We start from the raw sequence: 24836 nt of genomic DNA on the forward strand, positions 1-24836 counted from the left end.
CACAGTGCAGGTTATTAAAATTCTTTTATCTAACAGGCAATAAATAGCACCGAAATCATTAATTAATTATTAATTAATTAAGGTAATGGCTGTGCTCATTACCCACTTTGATCACAAGAAGTTAATGCTGTTTCTGAAAGTAATGCCATTGGAGCTGTTAAAAGGTTTTGGGTGGAAACTGCTTTGATAGCTCCCCATCCTGGTAGAGCTAGTAGGCCCCTCCGCCATACTCACAGAGCATGCTGGGCCTCTTTTAGGACATTTTTTTCATTATATTAAAAATTATTCATTATATTACATATCTGTCATCACTCCTACTTATTTTTCCACCCCCACCCCCAACTGGAATAATAAAATAATACAACAGACCCTGTCTTCTTTGTTTTTGTATTTCTAGCTCTTGATTAAAGATATTTTTTTTTTTTTTTTAAAAATGCTTGTAAAATAGATTGATTACATAACCTTTTGAAACCTTTAAAAGCCAGTTTAGGTAGCATAATCCACCAGAAAAACTACAGTAAAAATACGTAGGTTTTAATTTTAGCTTTACTCTTCAATCCATGAGCTTGGGCAAGCCACTTAATGCCCATGTTTCCCACTTCCTTCATCTACAAAAATGTGAATATAATTCATTATGACTTCTTCTTAGACATGACAGGATAAATGAATTAACCCAACCAAGGGCAAGATAAAATTCTAAATTTTGTCTCCCATTTGCTTCTGCTTTATTTTCCTGAGCATATAATCATCTACTGAAGGGGAATTTGAAAGTTCTTTTAAGAGGAAATCATGAAACAAGAAATCAAAAGATCTATAAAAGTTTTAGGTTTATTCTAAAATAAAACAAATCACATTATTTAATAGGATAAGTGGTGATTATAGGTGGATTTTCTATATCTTGAGGGGGCTGAGTTCAGATAGAATTCACAGACATGAGATAATCTACAATTATAAGCATCCAAATTTAAAATGAAATCATAAACATTTTCCTGTTGGAGGGTGCACAGCTTGCTAAAAACTAAATGGGGAACAATAAACTTTGAAGAGCTGTGAATAAAAGATTTTAAGGACAAAAAGTCTTCATCATAGAACATATTCCATTTATTTCAGTTAAGTTGAAAATAATCTTCCTTGTAAAGGACACTGTATTTTAACTACTTTTGTTATAAATGACTAGTATTATCCTTAATTGGATATCACCATTTACCTTTCCCCTCACACACAAACCCAAAAAATTCACAGCATCTCTTAGAAGCTAACTTCAAATGACATTTCAGTATTAAAAGAGGCTCCTCGATTCCCCATCTGTCCTCACAAATGTGTTTAAGCACATAAAAAAGAAACATGATATTATCAATATACCCAAGTTCTGAAGCTCTATCATACTGATCTGATCATGGTGTAGTTTTCCATCGTAAGCTTGGCAGGAAATGTTTGCTTTCTTTCTGCTTAGTGAAGCTGTTTTATCAGCATTGGCAGTATTAAATAACAAAGTGGGGGCAGCCCACTAGTTTAGGCCTTAGCTTCTACGCAGACCTCAGAGGTAAGATATAAGGAGGGACTTTTTAAGGCAATTTACTCACAGACAAAAAAATTTATTGTTAAGTTTTAACTGAACAATCAAATCATGTTGTTACAAGGCATTACATCTAAAATTGCTTACTTTTTAAAATCTAAATCCGTATCTTACTGCCCATCTTGACATTTTCTTTATTCATAATTGTGGTCAGGAGCCTAATAAATTAACACTACATAAAGGTTTCAGGTTGGTTTACATCAATGAGAGTACTTCACTACTAATGTAGTATAGCAAGCTTGCTTTGTAGCAGGTAACTATTGACAACTGAGAAGTGGCAGTGCCCAAAAGTAATACCAGTGTCCTAGAAAAATATTTCTTCATGAGGTAATTTTTCTTTATTATCTTAAAGCTTTTATATTAGTATAAACCATTGACTATTAGCTTCTCATTGCTTCTGTGTGGTAATGGCTATCATTAGAATATTATTTTGCTTCTGTTTTTGAGGTGTGGTTTTATAACTTTGTTAATGGTAAATTGAGAAAGTCCTTGATCAGTACTACTGCATAGCTAAGAGAGGCTGAGGAGTCCTCTTCTGTTGCACTTGATCTGAAAAGACTACTGTGTAAGGACCCCTAATATTACTTAAAATATAAACATAAAAAAAAATTGGTATATTTTGCATGACAAACTTGAGTGATAATTTCTCAAAAATTCTCATGAGTTTAGATATATGGGAGCTTTTATTCTCCAATAAAAAGATAGGACTATTAGAGAATAAAATCAATGAACAGTCTATTTAAAGATTTCTCCATTCATTATTTTTAAGTCACCACCATTAATCCTAGATTATCTGCATTTAGACAGTATATTAGTAATATAAATTTAAAAGAGCTATTAGACAATAATATTAAATCTCAGTATTATAAAAACGAAGTCACAAATGAAAGACATTAATAACTTGGTTTAAAACTTCAGATATATTTGTTGTTTTAATAGTCTAAAAATTTGAGCCAATATGACAAACTACAGTTTTTCTTTTATTTAGCATAAAACAATGTTTAAATTAGGTTATCTAAAAAAATAAATCATAGTCATATATATTTATTGAATCATTAAAATTGTATTAAAAATGCATTATTATATCTAATACTTTCATAAAAGTTTTTTCATACCCATTCAGTCAACAAATATTCATTAAACACCTAAAAACAATAATGTACTTAGTATGGTAGGTTTTCCCTATCCTTAGTATCTATATGTCTAGTAAACTTAACTTTTATATATGTCTTTTATTTAAAAAATATATATAGATATTAAGGTATTAAGGTATGTTTTTAAGGTATGTTATAGAGTAGATGTAGATTCAGTTCAATCTCTAACTGTTGTCTCTTAAATATTATACAATAATTAACATCTATAATCGTAAGACTGAATCATTGAAAGTGATATAATCTAAACTGTGTTAACACTTGATAGTCTTTAAAATTCAATAAATTAAATATGGCAGGGTGGTCTTTTCCATAGATTTTTAATTAATAGAGATAAAATGAAGTTTTTGAATATAAGGGAACATTTTTTATTCTTAGGAAAAAAACTATCTTTAAAATGAATGATTAATAATATAATATTATATTTACAAAGTCAACAGTAATGACCAAACAAACTTCAATTTTATAACATGGCAACTGAATGATAGTAGGCGATAACAGAAGGGAATTCCAGAAAGAGATTAAATAAAGAACAGAAAAGAGAAATAAGGAAGCAAGTAGGAAGGGAGAGAGGGAGAAAGAGAAAGGACGGGAGAGAGAAAGCAGGAGGAGGGGAGGGAGAGATAAACTAGAAAGATGACAAGAGAAACAGAAACCATTTCTTTTAAATCTAATGTTTCAATTATTAAAGAACTCATTGTTTCCTTGAAAAAGACTCTTTCAGCTTGCTGTCGACATTCGCCCCTAATTTTCGGTTATCATTCAGTTCTAAAACAGAAGACTAAAATTTGATGAATTAAGAAAGTGGTGCTATCCTTAGCACCAAGGTTCGCACTATATTATATTTCAATTCCTAGTATAGTTTAAAAAAAAAAAAGGGAAACAGATTTTTATCTACAAGAAGAAGGTGTGTCTCTACATATGAGAATATAAGTACTTTAAGGGAACACAAGAAAGTGTTAAAAATACTTTTTAAATTGCCATCAAAGCATTGTAAAAAGTAAATTAAACAAAATATGCTTTCTGTATTTACTTCTGCATAAACTAATAATATATGCATTAGAAAAGGAACCTTATGTAACCGGAAAAAAATTGATTATATTGGTAATCTGAAAGCTAAGATACTTTTTCAGATAACTAGTCCTTATTCACAATGAGTAAAAAGAAAGTACCAAAACACCCAACTAACTGCATCATTCCAGAATCATTTCATTAGAAACAATTTGACTTCTCAAGATCGACAGTACATTTGCTTAGTGCACATTATTCCCTTGAATATGAGTTCTGAATTATGCAAAAAATTTGGTCCAGATAATCAAAAATCTGTATTTAGTTTTCATAATGAGAGCTTATCATAGGTTTCAAATAAGGTACTTGTGCTCTGATTAAACTAAAAAGTTAGGCATCTTAGTTTTTTAATCTGACTATATCAATGAGAATGTTTTATTATAATATATTTAAAACACATTTACATTTACTTCTCCTCAACTCCAATAAGATAATAAAATATTTCACCTATAAAATATTTTTAATGTTTATATTATTATAATTATCAATATTGCTTGATGAGAAATAAAGAGAACAAAAATAACCAGAAAAAGCAAAAGTTCATTTTACAAAAAAAGCCAAGACTAAAACTTAACTTTAATGTCATGTTTGGAATTTCTAATAATTTCCTTTAAAAAAATCAACTTGATTATAAAGTAAATAATTGATATTGCTATATAACAATATTAGAAAGGAAACGATTTACTGTGGGAGTCTCGATTATATTAATAATCAATATATGCAAAGCTTTAATAGATTGATATATTAATACGGCTAGTTTTCCTGTCTGTCCCCTGCCTCTACTTTACGCACTTGTGTTCTAATTATGGTCACAATGATCAGATTTTCAAGCCAGGTAAGTAAAGGAAACAATAAAATAAGGTTAAAGCCTAAAAGTTTCCTGCTTATATATTCTTACCTGTTGGTAATCCTTTTCCTCGCAATCGGTCTCGAATAGCCTGGCTTCGATCAGGCTTTTGTTCATTGTTATGGGAAAGCTGATCCGTCTGTAAATAGGTAATCAAAAATCAAGTTTGACAAAGAATCTTGCTTTTGTTTTCATGGTAATTGGCTACAGAATGATACTAGTTAACAATTTTTGGAGAATGTAGCAATAAAGACACTCCACATTGATATTGTTAATTTGTATTCCTTGGATAAGATTTATGTAGCTCAGTTCTGGCCAATTCATCTTCAGGGAGTTTAAAAGGCAAGAAATAGTTATCAAAGAGTAATCTAACTAAGGAACAAAGTCAAATTAAAGTAGTTACAATGAGTTCCGTTTGAAAACAGTAACTTGAAATGTTTTTTCTAAACTGGTAACTATTTTGATTTCTCAAGTTACATTATAATTTTAAGATCATATTAAATCTGGTATAATAAAGCTTTCACTTGATTGTAACTAGGCATTGAGGGTATTGATTTAAATTATTTTCAAAAATAATTTTTTAGATTTTCCCTGCCAGAAATGCCATTTGAGAAATGCTTTAAACGATGTGGACATATTGAGGGATGACACATTTAAATAAATGCTCTTTTCAGTCCCCTTTATAATAAAATATTTAAGTAGTCTTCGACTTTAGTAACTTTAATCAAGAGTACTTGTTTAAAATAAAGCATGTCAAATTGGGTCAAATCCTACATTGATGAAAAGTTAGACAGAACACTGGGTTTATTCAGATGATTATTAGAGTGGAAATTTCAAGTAATAAATGGACAGAGAGAGAATGGTGAAGAGAAATTACTTAAATCTGTCCCCAATAGCATGCATACACACATGTTCACACACATACACAAAGGGAAACTTGTTTGAGTATGGATTAAAAATTTGTTTCAGTATATTTAAGGCATTGTGTTTCCTAGCTATAGAAAGACTTAAGTGGAAATATTTCTGAAACAATGTTATCATTTAAATTACTTAAATGATATTAGTTCAGATCGCACAATATTATCAGTAATAGAAGAGATGAAGAACATCCTGCATCCGTATGAATCTCTGCCTTGGCACTACTATTAATAAAAGCTGTCGTTCATTGAGCAGTTACTATAGAGCAGGCACTACCTTAAGTGCTTTATGCACTTTATGTTATTTAGTTATTATCTTTTCATTATAGATAAAGGGAGAAGTAGCAAGTAAACTTCTAAGGACATTGAAAAGCTCATCAAAACTGAAGTAATGTGGGTAGATGGTTTGTAATAGTTTTTCCTATTTCACAGATAAATGAAATCGTGGTCAAAAAATGTTATAACATTAAAACAGTGGAAGAACCAGGACCAATAAGCTAGCCTACTGACTTTTAGTCTATGCTAATTAATTTTAGGTATGTAAGGACTGTGGTCACTGAGAATGAATGTCACAATGAGTGAGACTAACTCATTCTATCAGTTACTGGAGGCACCAACAGCTACAGACTTGCATAATAGCTAACAGCATGGGCTTGACGGTCAGAGAGATCCGGGCTGCAATTTTGTCTCTGTCTTTTACCATGTCTGTGACCATGGGCAAGTTACTTAATCTTTCGGGGCCTTAGCTTCAGTATCTCTAAAATGAGGATAAAATTAAAATTATCTCGTGTAACCTGGGATTGTTATGGTGAATACATATGAAAAAGGACATAAGCCTGGTACATAGTAAACACCCAAAAAACAGTAGTGGTCAGAGTTACTTCTGTCCAGTGATGTCCAGGAGACTTGCAAGAGCAATGGAAAGATGAGGGGATCACTGTTATCTCTACTTAGGCTACTAAACACCCCGCACCAGACTTATTACTGTTCCTCAAACACACCCTGCTCCTTCCAGTTTCAAAGCATTTATTTAAGTTTACTTTCTTTTGCCTGGATTATTCTATCTAGTCTAGAAAATCTAGTTCAAAGTGTTAATTTTTTTTTCCTCTTAAAGGTTAATATTTCTTTTTGTTAAACTTTTTTTCAATTACGGTTGACATTCGATATCATATTAGTTTCAGGTATACAGCATAGTGGTTAGACATTTCTAAAACTTATGAAGCGATCTTCCCAATAAGTCCTGTATCCACCTGGCAGCATATATGGTTACTACAATATTATTGACTAGATTCCCTATGCCATACTATTTTCCCCTATCCTTGTGACTATTTTGTAACTGCCAATTTGTGCTTCTTGATCCCTCACATTTCTCACCTAGCTCCCCAACCTGCTAACTGGCAATCACCAGTTTGTTCTCTTTATCTATGAGTTTATTTCTGTTTTGTTTTCAACAAATAATTACTGAACACTTACTTGCAAAAAAAATACAGTTCCTTCTCTGCTGAAGATGAAGTCTACTGAATAATCAAAAATTGCAAGTGTCCATGTCTACTTCTGAGCTCTAGTAACCCTTATGAAGGAAGGATATATACAGCACTTTGAGAAACTATAACAGGAAATGTTTTAGTCTGTTTGGGCTGCCATAACCAACTACTGTAGACTTGGTGGCTTAACCAACAGATGTTTATATTCTCATAGTTCTGGAGGCTGGAAGTCTGAAACCAGGGCGCCAGCACGGGTGGTTTTGGTGAAAGCTCAATTCCTGGCTCTCAGACAACTGCTTTCTTGCTGTGTTCTCATATGGCAGACATGGGAAGGGAAGGGAGAAAGAGTGCGTGTTTGAGCACGCTCTCTGGTGTCTCTTCTTATAGGGCACTACTCCCTTCATTCTCATGACCTCCTCTAACCCTAATCGCCTCCCAAAGGCCGTATCTCCAAATATCATCACATTGGGGGTTAGGCCTTCAACATATGAATTTTAGGAGGATACAAACATTCAAGTTATTAAAAAGAAAAACCAGAGAAGAGAGAAAATGGGGCAGTAGCATCATCAATTTTTACTTTAAAGGATTATTCTGGCTGTGGTATGGGGACTAGATGAGGGCAGGGGATATATATTTTGGGAGCCAGTTAGGCCACAACTGGTAGAATCCAAATGATGGTTGTTTAGAACAGAGTGGGGTGGCAGATGGTGGTCTAGTTATTAGCCCTGGCCTGATCAATGTCTCTTTCTCCTTCCTACCCACTCACATTGTCCTAGTCCATAAACTTTATTTCTTTTTCACATTCTAATACTTCTTCCAACATAGGAAAATGTACACGAAGGAACATAATATGCTTTTCTTTCCTCCTTTCAAAGTTCTAAGATTCTATTTCTGGTAGGTTAGATAAAAGTATCCATCACTCTCAAATACCAGTCAAGTACTTTAATCTACAAAAGAAGTGGTAAATATTTAAAGCTGTTTGTCATTGTGGTTATAACTTGTATACTTTCTCCTCAAACTGGCATAGCTTTGAAAAATTTTACTGTTACTCTTCAAACCTTTCTTTACATTTTATATATTTGTATATATCATTGCAGAACTTTAAATAAGAGCTCTCAAAAGGAAAAGCATATTTTATTTAAATTTTTATCTCCTACAGTATCAAGCACAGGTTTCATATGTTGATGAGCAGTATATAGCTGTTGTAATCAACTGAACTCAATATTAAAAGGGATGGAGATATTTTATCAAATATGGGCAATTATTGGATAGATAATAGAATTTCATGGAAGAATATTTCTTTTTTTATGGAAAGACAGAATAAAAAATATTTTCAGCAAATTTACTATATTACAGGAGTAAAATCAGCAATAGGACAAAAATCTTGGGGGAACTGTGGTATAAAAGAAAGATCCCTGGACTGACTACTAGGAAACATAAGTCCGATAAGCTGTGTGAATCTCAATTTTCTTATTTATAAAGAGAGGTGTTAATATAGATCAATATTTCTCAAAGGGAGCTTTATAGAGCATTATGAGAAGATCTGTGAAAAGAGACCCAAATAAATTTAGAAAATGTTTCACCTAAATGCTTATCTATCTCTTCTTAAGGTTGTAATATAATCTAGTGTAATAAAGGCTCTGAGAAGTTCTGCAGTGAAAATATACATTATTTCTCTTAAATAGTTTTTCCTCAAGCTTATTTAATCATAGAAAAATTTTTTAGACAAAAATGTTTTTGAATATATGTGGTACTTTGGTTTGAATAGAGAATTTTATAGATTTTTAGTAGCTTTAACTTTGTTCAAAAAAAAATCACTTGCAGGAACACAAACAAATAAATAAAAGTGAAGTGACTCTAGTTAAGAAGGGGAAATAAGTAGCCAAAACCCCTATTTACTCAGCCTTTACTATCTGCAATCCCCTCATTACAGAACTGCAAAGGGTCCGCAGGGTACAGTTTACAAACCACTTGCATAGAAGAATCTCTGAGCCTGTTTCTAATCAACTGGTAAAGTACGTGGAATTTGGATATACTTCTGCCAGCCAAACGACATCCTGGTAAGATGGCAGAACTAAACTCCTAGAGATGAGGAAGCCAGCAAGAACACTGCAACAGTGGTAAATCTGCAGCCCACACAAAGAAGAGGGGCTACAACTCAGGGACCATAACTCTACAGGGTGAGAACAGATAAAATTTATCTCTAGACCAGATTTTAAAACCCACAGTGTATCTAAACTAGGGCAAATAAGACAGAATATAGTTTAAGAAATGCAGAGGTGGGATTATTAGATATAGAGTTTGTCATTCTTGGGATTCTTTATATCCAAGACAGGAGAGAAAGTGGAAGAATCCAGGTTTGGGGCAATATGACAAGGATATACACATGTACCCCCATACGCACCAGATGCCAGTGTCCAGAGAAGGTGGAGAGAGTTTTGGGAACACTTGAGGGGCCCAGACAAATAAGGGGCCAAGAAAGAAGTATAAAGCAACAGGAAGTGCATTTAAATAATTCTAAAACCCAATGTGCATGTTGATTTTTTTTTTTTTTCACAATGGACAGAACCACAAGGCAAGAGCAAATATTTTTAGCTCTAATATGCTGTGATTCTATGACACTTGATGAAATAAAGGTCTAAAGAAAAGACTAAGTCTCATAAAATCTAGGAGACTACGTTAGTGCACTGGGCTTCTAATTTTAAGTATTATTTCGAATAAACGATTAAAATTAGAACAAGAAATGCAATCTGGTATTCCTAGTCATCATTGAGAAAATGCTACTTGTATAGTATATTTAAAGAAAATTTTGTGATATGTGACTAAATTTAAAAATATGACTAATGTATCAATTGGAACTGTAGCTTACCCCAGAAAGATTTCCCAGAACCAGTTTTACCAACTGCTTCACATAGGAAAATGAAGGTGCACAATTGCTGTTCCTAATGTGGGCACTGCAGGCGTCCAAGACTGTCCGAACAGAAACCCGAGCGTAAATAACATCCTCACACATTCCAAGCAGTATGCTGTTGAGATGATCTCCAAGCTTGATAGGCTGAATATAAAGAAAGGAAAAGCCATGTTGACAAAAGTGAGTAAACCTTACAAATCTAATGTGATACAAGCCATTCTAGCAGACAAAGGAACCATTCCAAACGAACTTCAAATACTTGGAGGAAATTAATTCCTTATCTAGTACTATGTATAATTTGCTGCATTTTCCCTTTTCATATTCCAAAAAAAAAAAAAAATTACTAGCAGAAGATGATTAATATACATCTCCTAAGATAAGAAGTATTACAGAAAAAAACTCTGGGTTTCTCTGTACAATAAAGAAATACAATTCTTTGCTTATTCAAATATTTTGGTGAGCAGTTTCTATATACATATCATTTTGTGGGAATAAACAATTTCCTAACATTCAATAAAATGTGATATATTCAATACATATTAAATGTAATCTGGCATGATAAATTAGAAGAGATTTCAAAATTGCAATGACTCAGGATCATTTAAATATAAGTGCTCATTATGTTGGTGAAACAGAGAAACCAGAATGTGAAATTTTTTAAATTAGTTGAAATAATTTGTAGAATATTATATCCAAATGTCCAATAACCATACCAAGAAATGCAAATTAAAACCATAAAAAGAAGCCACTACACACTCAACAGAATGGTTAAAAATAGAAATACTGATAATACAAAGTATTGGTGAGGACTGGAGCATTGCTAATGGGAGTTTAAACTGGTACATCCACTTTGGTTTAAACATGTTTTCCCTTTTACTTTTCATCCACTGGGTACTATATCCTTTAGATACAGCTTAAATGCAGTGTCCTTTAATAAACTAATTTCAGCCTTCCAAGTTTAGTTAGAGGCTCCAACTCCGATTTTCCATAGCACCCCCCATTGTCCCTGACATGGCATTCATCACACTGTTATAATTGATTATTTAGTTGTCCGTACTCACGAACGGACTCCACAGGCACAGGCTTTCATATATTCCTAGTGTTTCGTGCAGTTTCTGACACAATGCAGGTGCTTAATAAACACCTGAATTAATATTAGATAGTTCCAAAATAATTATAATTTCTAATAGCAAAATATAAGTAAAAGTCTATACTTCTCCAACTCACACATTATTGATATTGACTTTATTTTTAGTTAGCAGAAAAAAGTATAAAGTATTAATGATAGGCTGTGATCAAATTTTATATGTAAGTTAGGTTATATAATTAACATGACATCAGTATTTCCAGTAATAATTTAACTTTCTCATTATATTTATAGAATAGAACCTGAGGAGATAAAAGTAAATGCACAGTATTTTTTGTGATGTAAAGTGAAACTAAATCAAGTTGAAGACTATCATTCATCTTTCATGGATCTTAAGATGTTTAAGTTTTAGAATAAAAGCCTAAAATGTGTGTAACTTCTTAATTTAATAAACACACCAAGTTATTTTTGTTTTTGACTTCTAAATACCTATAATAAAATCTAATTCTATACATTGTATCTTTGCTTTGATGAAATATAGCGATTTGTAGATATTCAATTACTATTTACTACTATGTTTACATTGGGTCTTTAGGAATCGGAATCATTTTAGAAAATAAAGACTAGAAGTAGCCCAATAGTTGTCAGAGCCTAAGGCTTCAGAAACTGTTAGTTTAATATCTGTGTCTGCTGTGCAGGGTAGTGAAGTATGACTTTCGAAGTGAAAAGAAAAAAGTAATGAACTATAAACCATACTCTGAGGCATAGTTAGAGCTATTATTCTTATCGTTTTGACATAAAAAAAGTTTATCACTTTCAGTATAAGAATGAATCATCAAAGATATTTACAATCCCTCTTTATCGGTCATTAAATTAGAAGAAATAAAATGCACTCCCATTCCTCTTGCTATGATTTTTGAAGAGGTTGCTACATCTCACAGACTAAACTATTGAAACCTGGGTAGTGATTGAATTATTCTAAGAATATTCTAAGAAAAATAATTTCTTTAGTACTTTATTATTATATCATTCTGAAAGTGTGACATTATTAATATGATTATTAATAATCGGCATAGTAATTCTAGTGTGCCTGACAGCATGCTGTAGAACACACAGGTATGTGTAAGAGCTTTTTAAAAAGTGTAAAGTTGGGGGTGGCTCCACAGTGTAGTGGTTAGTATGTCGGGGCCACGGACCATATCCCAGGTGCACCAGGTCCCGGTGTGCATCTCAAGTGGGTGGGAGGAGATGCCTCACCTTCAGAGATCCAGCTCTTAAGGGGAAACAGCAACATCCATGGGTCAGGGATTCAGGGATGGAAGTGTGTGTGGGGGGGTGGAGGGGGGAGGAATTAAAGAGGGGGAGAAAAAAGTGCAAAGTTGTACAAATGTGACAACTTGACTTACTTGGCTCTGAGGTACTTCGTGATCAGCCCCCCAATACAATGTCATTCCAAGAGAATAAATATGGATCTAGAAATAGAATTTTGTTAAAAAGTCATTTTATGGTAAAACAAAATTTAAAAATCTAGCAAGTACTATATATATATATATATTCATCATTTTTGGTTCTAAAGAAAGTATAACACAATTTGAGAAAAACCATTTCATATTTTTCAAGAAAGTGAGAGCTTAAAACAGAAAATAAAACCAGAAATTTTTGGAACATATTTCTCCGCCTTCCCCAATTCCCTGGCCTACCCTCTATGAGCAAACATTTTTATTAGTTCTTATTTACTTTAAAGTTTCTTTATGCAAACTCAAGCAAATATGAATGTACAGTCTTACTTTCATCTTCTTTTACAAAAAGTTAGAAACTTTAAAAATTACTTGCATTTTTAATTTAACAAGATATTTCCATGTCAATGCTTAGAGATCTTCTTATCCTTTTTTAGTACTGCATGGAACTCCATTTTGCATTGTTTACTTAGTCAATCTGTTGTTAATGCAATTAGGATTTCCCCCAAATTTTACTATTATAATGTTTCAGCAAATAGTTTTTGATGTGTAATTTTATACATGCAGGTATTTCTCTTGCACTGATTCTCTGAGATTAAGGACAAAGACTAAATCATCCGTATTCTTGACTCATACTGTTAGATTCCCCTAAGAAGAAGCTGTATCATTTTGCATTTCTACCAGCAACATATTAGAGGTTTTTTCCAAAAAGGTCTAATGTACAAACCGTATCTATTGAATGTGTTATGAATATTTGGATTTTTGGCAATTTGAAAAGTGAGAAAAAAATCTCATTGCCGTTTCGATTAGCATTTTTCTTACAATGAATGCATGCGGTAGTACATAGAGAATGAAGCTGGGTCAAAAAAAGGTTTCTTTTGTGTTATTTGCTGCTTAAGGACCGTAAAAATAACAACATACTTTTACATTGGCAGGAATGATCCAACAGGGAAAACTTAGAATTGCAGGAGAGAGTGGAGATTGTTGGGGGGACACCGTTGGTGAGTGGGGGGAGGTAGACACTGATGCACGAATAGAAGGTGGGCTTTACAGAGGATGCAGAGAACATGGGATTTTATTATGGGTCATCTGGTCGTGCGATTCTGGGAAAAATCTCACCTGATTGTTTCTACTCCCCCCCGTCCTCCCCTGTGAAACAGTAAGCAAGATTATCAGCTGAAAATGAGGACAGTTAATCTTATAAGTAATCATTTTCCATTTTTTTTCCTGCTGTTAAGAGATTCGGAGCTTATATAATACCATCTGGTACCTAATAATAGAGAAATATTTTTTACAGAATACAAAGAAAAATGTTTATTTTGTCATTTATTCCAAAACAACCTATAGAGTAAAAGTGGATAATATTTCCATACGTATTATTCATAAGTTAAGAGTTTCTACTATTGCTGCAGCCTGAAAAGATACAGGCATAGAGAAGATCAGTGATACCAGACTGTAATTAATTTAATACAGTAACAATGACTGAGAGCACTTTGCTCATTGGTTGATAAATAGCAAGTGATGAGTTATAGTCTAGTTACAGACATTGTATAGAAAGGAGGAAGGTCATGCAAAAAAGGATTATTCAAAAACGGTAAAGTATTTGGTCTTCATATTTCCCTTTGCTTTTTTTTTTAATAAGAAAAAAAGGAAAAGAAAATGGCTCACATAATCCAACTAACAAATAAATACTTCTATTAAAGATATTGGCAAGCCCAGAGCCTAAAAGAAATCAGGCAGTATAGGTTAAAAAAATGTTTTTGATCTGCCCCTCACTTCTATTGCTTAACCATTTAGCTTGCCAAGGAGTTTGCAGTTTTGTGATCTTCGATTAGGCCCTATTTGTAGCAGCACTCTCTGCACCTGATGAGCGGAGATGATTTATTCCCCTCTCTTAGTATAGCTGTATAGCAGGCCAGAATGGCTTCCTGTAGAGGTGAGTGCTGCTTTGTTTTTTAGATTCCATAGTGAGAGCATTTGGTATTTGTTTTTCTCTGTCTGACTTATTTCACTAACATAATGCCCTCAAGGTCCATCTGTGTTGTCACAAATGGTAAGATTTCATTATTTCTTATGGCTTAATATTATTAAGCCACACACACACACACACACACTCTCACACACATTTTCTTTATCCATTAATCCACCAATGGACACTTATGTTGTTTCCATATCTTGGCTAAATATTCCTTTGCATAGATATACCATGTTTTCTTTATCCAGTCATCCTTGGACACTTAGGTTGTTTCCAAAAGTCATTCGGTTTTCTTTTAATTGTGGCAAAAAACATATGACATTAAATTTATCATCTTTACCATTTTTAAGTGTACAGTTCAGTAGTGTTAAGGATATTCATATTGTTGTGTGCCAGATTTCCAGAACTTTGTCATCTTGCAAAACTGAAACTTTATACCCATTAAACACTAATTCCTCCTTCCCCCCTCACCAGCTCTAGATAACCACTTTTATAAGTTTCTGTTTCTATGATTTGACTACTTTAGATACTTCATATGAATATAATCATACAGTATTTGTCCTTTTGTGATTGGCTTATTTGCTTAGCATAATGTCCTCGGGGTCATTTATTTGTAGAATGTGATAGGATTTCCTTCTTTTTAAAGTCTGTATAATACCCTATATTATTCTGTATACACGTAATATTTTTAAAGTCTGCGTAATATTTTATATACGTATATACCATTCACCATTCATTCATTGATGGACATTTGAGTTGCTTCCACCTCTTGGCTATTGAGAATAATGTTGCCATGATTCCATCAAGATGTGGAAATATCTCTTCCAGATCCTACTCTGAATTCTTTGGTTATATACCCAGAAGTGAGTTTGCTAAATCACACAGTAATTCTATTTTTGATTTTTTTGAGGAACTGTTTTCGATAATGTCTGCACCATTGTACATTCCCACCAAGAGTGTACAAAGGTTCCAATTTCTCTGCAGCTATGTCAACATTTATTATTTTCTATTCTTTTGATAGTGGCCATCCTAATGGGTGTGAGGTGATATCTCCACAACCTTAGCATTTGAAAATTTCAATTTAATTGTGTAAGTACATGTTAGACTCCAATACTAGAGAGTCCTGAATTTCTTCTTCACTGACTCACAGAGTACTCGCATATGACAAGTACTCTTGTCAAATTTATGCATGAATGAATGAACAAATGGGGAGGAGAAGAGAAAGGATGAATTAATAATATTTAACACGTAATAAATGCAGTATAGAGTGTGGTGAAGGTCGTTTGGCCTTTTTATTTTTGCCAAGTTCATTTGAAGCTTCTGCCAAAGTTGAGGAAGTAGATTTATGGGTATGTGCTTCTAAAGATGACCCTCGATTTTCAAGAAGCATAGAGATGGTAGGAGCCACAATTCTTGAAATTAAGACTGCAAGTTAGTGGTAATGAACAATTAAACAAATATTCCTTCATTTATCAGGAATCTAGTATAAATCCCTGGAGTGTATCAATAGTTTCAAAGAGAAATCACAAGAAATTGATTCAGGTTCTAATCCCATCACAGTGACTTCAAAATAATTGCCAAATAAGCACACCATGTGTCAAGCAAGCAGGAAGTAGATGATTATCCAGTAAAAAAGAAAAAGCCAGAGGATTAAAAAGCTTAGTGTGAACTGTATACACCTGTCTAGTTACTTAAAGGGGCATGCTATCTCGAAAAATAAAATTTTAAGGCAGATAAATGAAAGTGATTATTTTTATATCTGGTAGTAGGTAATTTCTTTTTTCATGCAACTATATGTGTACAGTTTATAAAACTAGTCCCACTGAATGAAGGGAACATTTTCATGCATCAAGGTCTTAGTAAACACTCATTATAATTTATTTATTTACTTACTTCTTTACTTTTCATTCATTCATTCATTCATTCATTCATTCATTCATTCCAGTACTGTCTTAGGTAGGCACTGAGGTTTTTTTTGAATTTTATATACCATTAATAGCAAGCATTTATTAAGTGCTATAAAAGCACATCTTTAGCTCACGAAGTCATGAAATGCAATTATCATCCTTTTTTTCAAAAACCCCTTGCCACATTAAAATTAGAATATTAGAATATACGGCTACTTCTCTGATCTTTGCTTTATGTTTACACCACAAATGGTGAGGGGATCAGAAAATTTGCCTTTGATATTCTTTGTATTTAGAATTGCATTGGACTTCTTGAGACATGAGGTAAGCTAGAAGTTCCAATTAGATCACAAAGAAATCAGCTTTAAAACAGTAATGGCAACACACCCATCCCATCCACAATCACAGGGAAGTTTCAATCACTTTCCCAAATATGTAATCTAACACAAGGTTTACTAATTTGGGTATCTTGACACCTCAGGGCAAACTGGGAAAACCCCTAGCAAATCAGAAAAGCACATGTGTGCCTAAAATTTCTAGCAGGCATTTTTTCTCCTTTTGTTGTGGGTTTTAAATATCTTGTAGAAAGAATTAATAAATTCCTGTGCAAAATTTTTCATAATTAGAGAAAATGCTTCTATAATTCAGTAGAAGTTTTTGAAACTAAAATATTCATGGCTTTAGTCTACTGAACTTCTTCTTAGTTTTTCTGAGGTGACCAGACCCACTTGGGAGACAGATAAGGTTATAGACACCCTCCCCCATAAAGTGCTCAGACACTTAGTGTGCCAGTTCATTGGTTTGCAGCTATCCAAAGAAGCTCAATTAAGATACAGAATTCTCAAGCATAAAATAATTTGCACATACAACATGCTTATTAATTACCCTCTGTATTTTAAAAGTTCATTATTATTAAATGAATCATAGAGTGTACAGAATGAAGGGATGTTCATTAATCAACACACACACATTCATTCATTTTCTCTCTCTCTGCACCCACAACACTCCTTTTCTCGGTCTCTCCCTCTCCCTTTCTGAAGGGAGAAACATTCATATCGTCAGCAAAAGGATAAATTAGGACAATTCCTTTAGATGGGAATTATGCAATGTATAGCAAAATTTTAAATGCACATACTTTTTAACAACTTTACTTTAGAAAATTATTAGGTTAATTTTCATAGTTCTGTGGAATGTTATATGGAAAATTATATTCATAGCCAATACTGAATTCTCTAAAATTCCATTTGTAAATTATCACAGCCAGGTACAAATACAATATATATTTGTTCTAATTTTTTTTCATAGCCTCGGCAATGAAATTAGATCTCCTTTTGATGTCAATGGTGTCACCATACTCAGACTGACTATTTCTATCATAAACTTTTCCTTCTTCATTGTTCCATTGAATGAATTGCCAAACTCAGTCAGCTTTGCTTCCACTGTATCTTGCATTCAGTTCTTTTCTCTAAATTAGCAACTTTCCAGTTAGATTCCTACACAATCTTTCATCTAATGTAGTTATCCACTTTTGTCAAACTTACCTTCTGAAGTCACAAATCTCATCATATCATTCTCCTAAAAATATGATAAATCCCCACTGTCTGAGAAGAAAGTCTCAAGTTCTTTCATTAAAATCTTTTTCATCCTGACCTATGGCTTCCCTTTATTTCCCTAGCTTTAGCCTTCCAGATAGCTAATACTCTAGCCTAGTTGGTCTAGTAAAACATTCCCCCAACACAGTGGTTAATTTCTTACCTGTCATTCCAGATACTAATAACTCTGAGCAAAGTGCCCAGTTCTACCTACTTTCACTTTTCTAAATTCTACTCATTCAACAAAGTCCAATATACATACTACCTTCTCTGTGATCTTGTTCTACACTAATAATTAATTGTTCCTCCTCTAGATTCCCCAAATATTTATACCTCTATATAGCAGTTATTTTATTCTACTATATATGTGTTCTATATGTGTTGATCAGGATCAGTTTTACTTTTTAAATTTTAATTAACTTATTTATTTATTTTTAATGTTTATTTTTCCAATAGAGTTGACATTCAATATTATTATTAATTAGTTTCAGGTGTACAGCATAGTGGTTAGACATATATATAATTTATGAAGTGATTCCCCCCGATAACTCTAGTACCCACTTGGCACTATACATAGTTATTACAATATTATTGACTCTATTCTCTATGCTGTACTTCACATTCCTGTGACTATTTTGTAACTACCAAGTTGTTTTTAATCCCTTTACCCTTTTAACCTAGCCCTCCTACCCCGCTCACATCTTGCAATCACCAGTTTGTTCTCTGTATCTATGAGTCTGTTTCTGTTGTGTTTATTAGTTTATTTTGTTCTTTAGATTCCACATATAAGTGAAATCATATGGTATCTGTCTTTTTCTGACTTATTTCACTTAGCATAATATGATTAGGATCAATTTTCTAGTTATATTTGTATCTTCCTTATGAGCACAATGTTTTATACACAGTGGGTATTTAATAAGTATTTGTAAACATCAATTAATAATGGCTCACATTTATTCATATTTTTCTTAGATCCATTAATTTCTAGAAAACAATTTTGAATTCTTAAGTAAAATAAATATGAACTTCTTGAAACACACAGTTATTTTTAAAAGTTCAGTGCATTTTTTTCAAGGAAAAAAGACTTAACAGTTACCTTTTCAACATCTGAGAGAGACGTTAGTGACTGATTTTGAAGAACTTCTGGTGCAGTGAATGCTCGAAGGTCCTGATTGGAAATGTTTTCATCTGTAAATGACACACTACCAGATGGCAGCAACAGCAGAGACCACGGAGAAATGATGAAGCCGAGGGCAGCAGGATCAGCTATGCTTACTGGTTTATAACCACACGGAATAAAAAGAAAAAGGAGACAATTGCAGTTGCTTAGAATTATATCAGAGGAGCCACAGATCACTTAAATGAATATCTGAGCCTATTCATTTATCCGGTTAATTGTAGTTACATAAGCCAAATCAACATGCTACAGAAAGAAAATTTCACATGTCTACTATTGCTAGTATTATAACAATAATGCCTTGATTTGGCTTAATATTTCAAAATTTAGATGGTAGATCTTAGAAACTATAAAGAGCTATCATTGTCAATCTTAAGAATTAAACTTGGTTCAAATGCTTTATCACAATTATATATATATAACATATACATATATACATATGTATATATGGATAACGATGAGTAGTTCTTAAACTTCTGGGGAGGGATCATGGATTCTTTTGATTATCTGTTGAAAACTATGATCTCTTTAAAAGAAATTGTCTAGAAAAACAAACTCTGTATACAAAAGGGGTTCATGGCTCTTCTTATAGCCTATTCATGAATTCTAGGGTAAGACTCCCTGATTTAAACTATAGTGTTCTGAAACTGATGGAAAAGAATTCCTTTTGATAATTCATCAAATTTGGAACTAGTAAAGTTTCTAACTACAATGAAAGTCTATATTTTTGTGTTAAAAGATGCATTTTTTGAACTTGGATATTGTCTTGTTTGCATTGGTTCATTATTCCACTAGAATTTCAGGCAGCCTCTGTATTATCGAATATGATCAATCAGGTCTCTAACTTTATTTTGCTTGCCTGTATGGGTGCCTGAGAGCTCACTTAAGAGTGTTCAAAAGATTCCTTAAGATTTCAGCAGTCCTCCTTTCAAAAGTAAATCTATACATTAGGTTCAATAAAATGAACATAGCAGTAGAGGGAACTCCCATTTCAAAAAGAAGTTAATATAAGTTCTAAGGTAACTGCTAAGTGAATTGGATTAGAGACTCAAGAAACTGCTATAGGAAAGTCACAAAAGGCTTGTGAATGCCAATATCATTATTATTCAATCTGAATGGGTTATAGTGATATCTGAGTCAAGTCATAAGAAATTAACAAAAGTCTATATAGAACAGTTTATCAACATACAGTATTTATGTTTCTGAAAGCTATTATTATTATAACTGAATCATTCATCCTTGATGACATATTAACCGCTACCTATGGCCAAGATTCCGATCATCAGATTTTGACTTACATCAATAAAAAAGTAAATTATTAAAATTCATTCCTTCTTTGAAGATTAAAAAACCAACCATATATGCTCTCTTGCATTTTTATAAATCTGAAATATGTCTTTAATAAATGCATCTAAGAAGAAAAATGTGTTTGAATGTATCTTTTAATCAGTCAGCACATCTTATGTTGCACCGAAGCTGAGTTACAGACCAATGGTCCTCACAGTCTAATCCATCCACACATCAGGCTGCTAAAAACATGGCTCACAATTCTTATGGCAAAATATGTTCTAATGGAACACAAACTGTTGAAAGCAAAAGCAATCCATAATTGCTCATCACTCTGAAATTACAATGAGATTTATTCGCTTACTGGCATAACCAAGATCAGCAAAACTATTATTACTCTGGCAAAAACTGTATCTTTAACTTTTTTGCTTTATACAACAGAATTTTGTTTATTTTTACTACATCTACAGTACACCATAATTTACTACATCTATAGTACACCATAATTTAAGCACTATGCATATTTAAACAGGATCTTCCCAACATTACAGGTCATTTGTTCATAGAGTTCACAGTACTATTGGGGAGAGAAAACGTATACATAAATAAATACAAGAGGGAAAGTATAAAGTATAGAGTAAAGGAGAATATAAAAAGGATCTAGAGGACATTTAAAATTACTTCAACTACAATAAAGAGATAATAATTTTTTTTTTTTATGTGGCCTTTTAGATGAGTAAGATTTGACCATGGTTAAGGGAGAGATTTCAAAGAGAAGAAACAGCCAAAGCAAAGGCGTGTGAATAGGAAAATAATTAAGTTTACATGGAACAGCAGAAATTTTGGACAGAGGAATTGTAGACAGCAGTGAGAAGCAGAATTACCAAGGTGGGTCGTATTTTTGCTTGTTAACACATATATATACACAAACACACACACATGGAAATGGCACAAATATTTTTATCATTTTTAAATGTAATTTTAAAATGTCTTTTAATAAAGCTAAAGCAGCTGTGACAACAAACTATATCGCCGTCAAATTCCCAATGCACACACATGACATATAAGTACTGGGTTCTTTAGAAAACAAACCACAAAATATATTTTTGAATAATGGTAAAGTGTTATGCAAACATACAAGTGAGGAAATTTAGAATTGTGGCTAGAATCAACCTAATTCACTCTCCTCTAAAGAAAAGGAATTTAAAGCAAATATATTCGAAATCCTTCAAAGAATGCTAACAAAAGAATATTTTAAAATGGAATTCGAGAAGCTTGTAATTTGATGTTCTATAATGTTTTAGTTGTGTGATGATTATCCTTAAGAATGCTATTATTATGAAAGAGTAAATTTGATGTGAACTGATTATAGTCATCACATAATTCTATTTATAGACTTTACCAACATTCCACAGAAAAAGTTGCTTAAAGAGAATTTCGAACAGCTAGCGGCAAAGTAAGAAATAAACAGAAATCTGATAAGCAAAAAAGCGGCCTAGAGCTTCTTTCTACTGTTCTCTTAAACTAAGACCCACCTCCATGCATTTTTTTCCCAAGAGATCTTATCATCTCCTCTAAATGGTCCCCCTTCATTTTATTTGTTGGCCTTCCAATTATGGCATAAAAATTAGGGAAATGATCAGAACTGGGTAACAAGCACGATAAGGAAACACTAATCAAAAGTATCAGGAAATCATTTAAAGACTTAGGACAAAAATGACACCATTTTGACCAGAAAAAATCTCTTTGCTTATTTAGGCACATATAGAGAAACTAGTCTTCCCATTTTATATGTGTCATCAGGGTTCTTGGGAAAAAAAATCTATGTAGAGGCCACTGTTCTAAATTCTGAAGGACTAGATAAAGTCACAGTATAATACAGAATTCTCTCACAAATTCAGTTTATATGTGCATTAAAATATGCATACATTGTTAAATCAATCAACTGGTATAACAGTGTACAAACAAAATAAATAGTTTAGAATATTTTCCCTGTATTTTAACATTTTCTTGATAGTAAAGCTTTGTGATAAATTATTTAAGGATCACTGGAAATTATAGTACATGCTATAGATTGATTCTCAATTAAAATTTTATTAATTCTTCATAAATTATGTTACTACTTTTTAAAACTTCAGTTTCTCCAATATGAAACAGAATAGAATAGCCAACCCCTTTTTGAAAATAAAATTGTATAGATTAGAATTAAGACATCTATATTATATAAATTGATAATGATTGTCTTTTCAAAGACATTTTGCATCATGTAAATTTTCTTGATACAACCAATCATTCAACATTTTATAAACTTCTACAAGCCTTTGGTCCTCAAGAAGTGATATTCTGGGGTAGTAAGTCCTAGAGCTTGGTAATCAAACAAATCTCTAAACTCAGATTTGGAGATTTGGAAAGATATTAAACTGTCGGCTTTGTTTCATTCTTCTTAATATCTGACTTTGTTAATTTAGTATGTAGTCTCATTTAATTAAGGGAGGCAGTATCATATAATGGTTGGAAGTACAGAAAGAACCCAGTTCAAATGCCTAGGTTTGACATTTACAACTTACACTATGATCTTAAATAAGTTACTTAACTTCTCTGTGCCTCAGTTTCCTCATCTATAAATAGTTCTTACATCATACATAAGGTTGTTATGAGGATTAATGGGAAAAGCACTTAGAACTGTTCCTGGCACACAGTTAAGTGATATACAAAAGTGGTAGCTATTACTATTTAATAAAACATTTTTCTGAAGATATCAGATGTACATAATACACCAAAGAAAATTCACTTCTTAAGTTCATTCTCAACCATCTACTTAGTTTCCTCCTCCACCTCCCGCCAAAGGAAGACAAGGAACATACAGTACATAACAAATACTATAAATTTTAAAATGTTAGATCAAATTATCAAACTGCTCTATTTTAGATCTCTTGGAATTTTGTTTGTTTGTTTTTTTGCAGGAGAGAGAGGGGATCTCTTACCTACAGGTCATACTATAAACACAGATGATTTAAGGTACAAAGTATCCTAAAATAGTACTAATATTTTTCTTTAATTCCTTAGAAATTGATTTATTTATTATATGGAATTTCTAGTTAGCACAGATCCCCAATTTAGAAAAATTGGTTTAAAATTTTCCAATCAAGCCAATTAGTACTGACTGAGTAACTATGCATATGAAATAGGTATTTCACTGTGCTTAGTCATTATCTTCAGGTATAACACAAATTATCAAATGAAGATATTTATTTGAATGTACATATCAACTATAGTATCAGCACATAGTTTCAGAAAAATTGTATTTGTCATAGAAGTTATAGCATTTTGATAACATGAAATAATGCAAACTTGTCATTTCAAATTTACATATTTTATGAGATTTCTTCAATATAGTAGGAGATAAAAGGTATTTTTATTTCTTAATAACATACCTAGTCACACAAACACATGCTATATTTTAATTTTTGTTCCCTTTTTTTTTAAGCACTAAATACATGCAAACCACATATCCAAGCTACAACTCCCTGGAATTTTGATATGGCTTCTGATCAATTAGGCTTCTAGTAGTTTTGTTTTATTATATACTTGCAAAACTTGAGGTAATTCCAAATCATGCATCTTGATAACAAAACACTAATGAGATCTGAGTTAAACAAAAGTGATACACAGGCAATCTTATTAGTAAATATTAGTAAAAATTCATTAAAAATATTAGTAAAACTAATTGATTATAGTTATTAAAAGCAACAGGGCCTAAATGGCTGGACAATATGGGTAGAAGGAAGCAAGTCTCTAAGAATTTGTCTCCTTCTTCAGCAAACCTCCTTGACCACCTGATCTAAACAGCATATAACAAATGGTAGTAGTTCTTTTCATTTCTTCTTGGCATTCTTATTATATTCTGAGGAATTTGCCTACTTTATTCCTTTGATATATTTGGTTTCTGCCATTTGGTTTCCACCTTTTCCACTAACATTTATCCTCAACAATAAAAAGTACACACCCCAAAATTTCGTGACAAAATACTAAACAAACTAGTTTATAACTCTGTTTTCACATATCCAAAAAAAAAAGAAAAGACTTAGTTGATGGTAAATTATTCTATTTTTCAAAAAAAAAAAAATTAAGAATACGTTTCTCATAAAAATGTTAACCATGACTGATGCACAACATCCTAAGAAAGTAAAAATCTTGCAACATTATTTACAAAAGCCAAGATATGGAACCGACCTAAGTGCCCATCAATAGATGATTGAATAAAGAAGATGTGGTATAAATATACAATGGAACATTAATCAGCCATAAAAAAGAATGAAGTCTTACCATTTGCAACAACATGGATGGACCCAGAAGTTATTATGCTATGTGAAGTAAGTCAGGCACATAAAGGCAAATCC

The 24836-nt window shown here is 32.4% G+C and overlaps 1 protein-coding gene across 12 annotated transcripts in view; it reads right to left on the minus strand.

Moving 5' to 3' along the window:
• The window catches only part of PTPN13 (protein tyrosine phosphatase non-receptor type 13), a 167612-nt gene that overhangs the window by 94189 nt on the left and 48587 nt on the right, over window positions 1-24836 (minus strand). For all 12 annotated transcript variants that reach the window (XM_036227741.1, XM_036227737.1, XM_036227732.1 and 9 more), the window contains exons 3-6: window positions 19069-19247; window positions 12448-12513; window positions 9913-10098; window positions 4694-4781 (exon numbers count right to left, since the gene is read on the minus strand). In XM_036227741.1, the coding sequence (XP_036083634.1) occupies window positions 4694-4781; window positions 9913-10098; window positions 12448-12513; window positions 19069-19247 (519 nt within the window). The remainder of the gene's footprint in view (window positions 1-4693; window positions 4782-9912; window positions 10099-12447; window positions 12514-19068; window positions 19248-24836) is intronic.

This window comes from Rousettus aegyptiacus, unplaced genomic scaffold (assembly GCF_014176215.1).
Source record: "Rousettus aegyptiacus isolate mRouAeg1 unplaced genomic scaffold, mRouAeg1.p scaffold_m13_p_10, whole genome shotgun sequence".
NCBI classification, from domain to species: domain Eukaryota; kingdom Metazoa; phylum Chordata; class Mammalia; order Chiroptera; family Pteropodidae; genus Rousettus; species Rousettus aegyptiacus.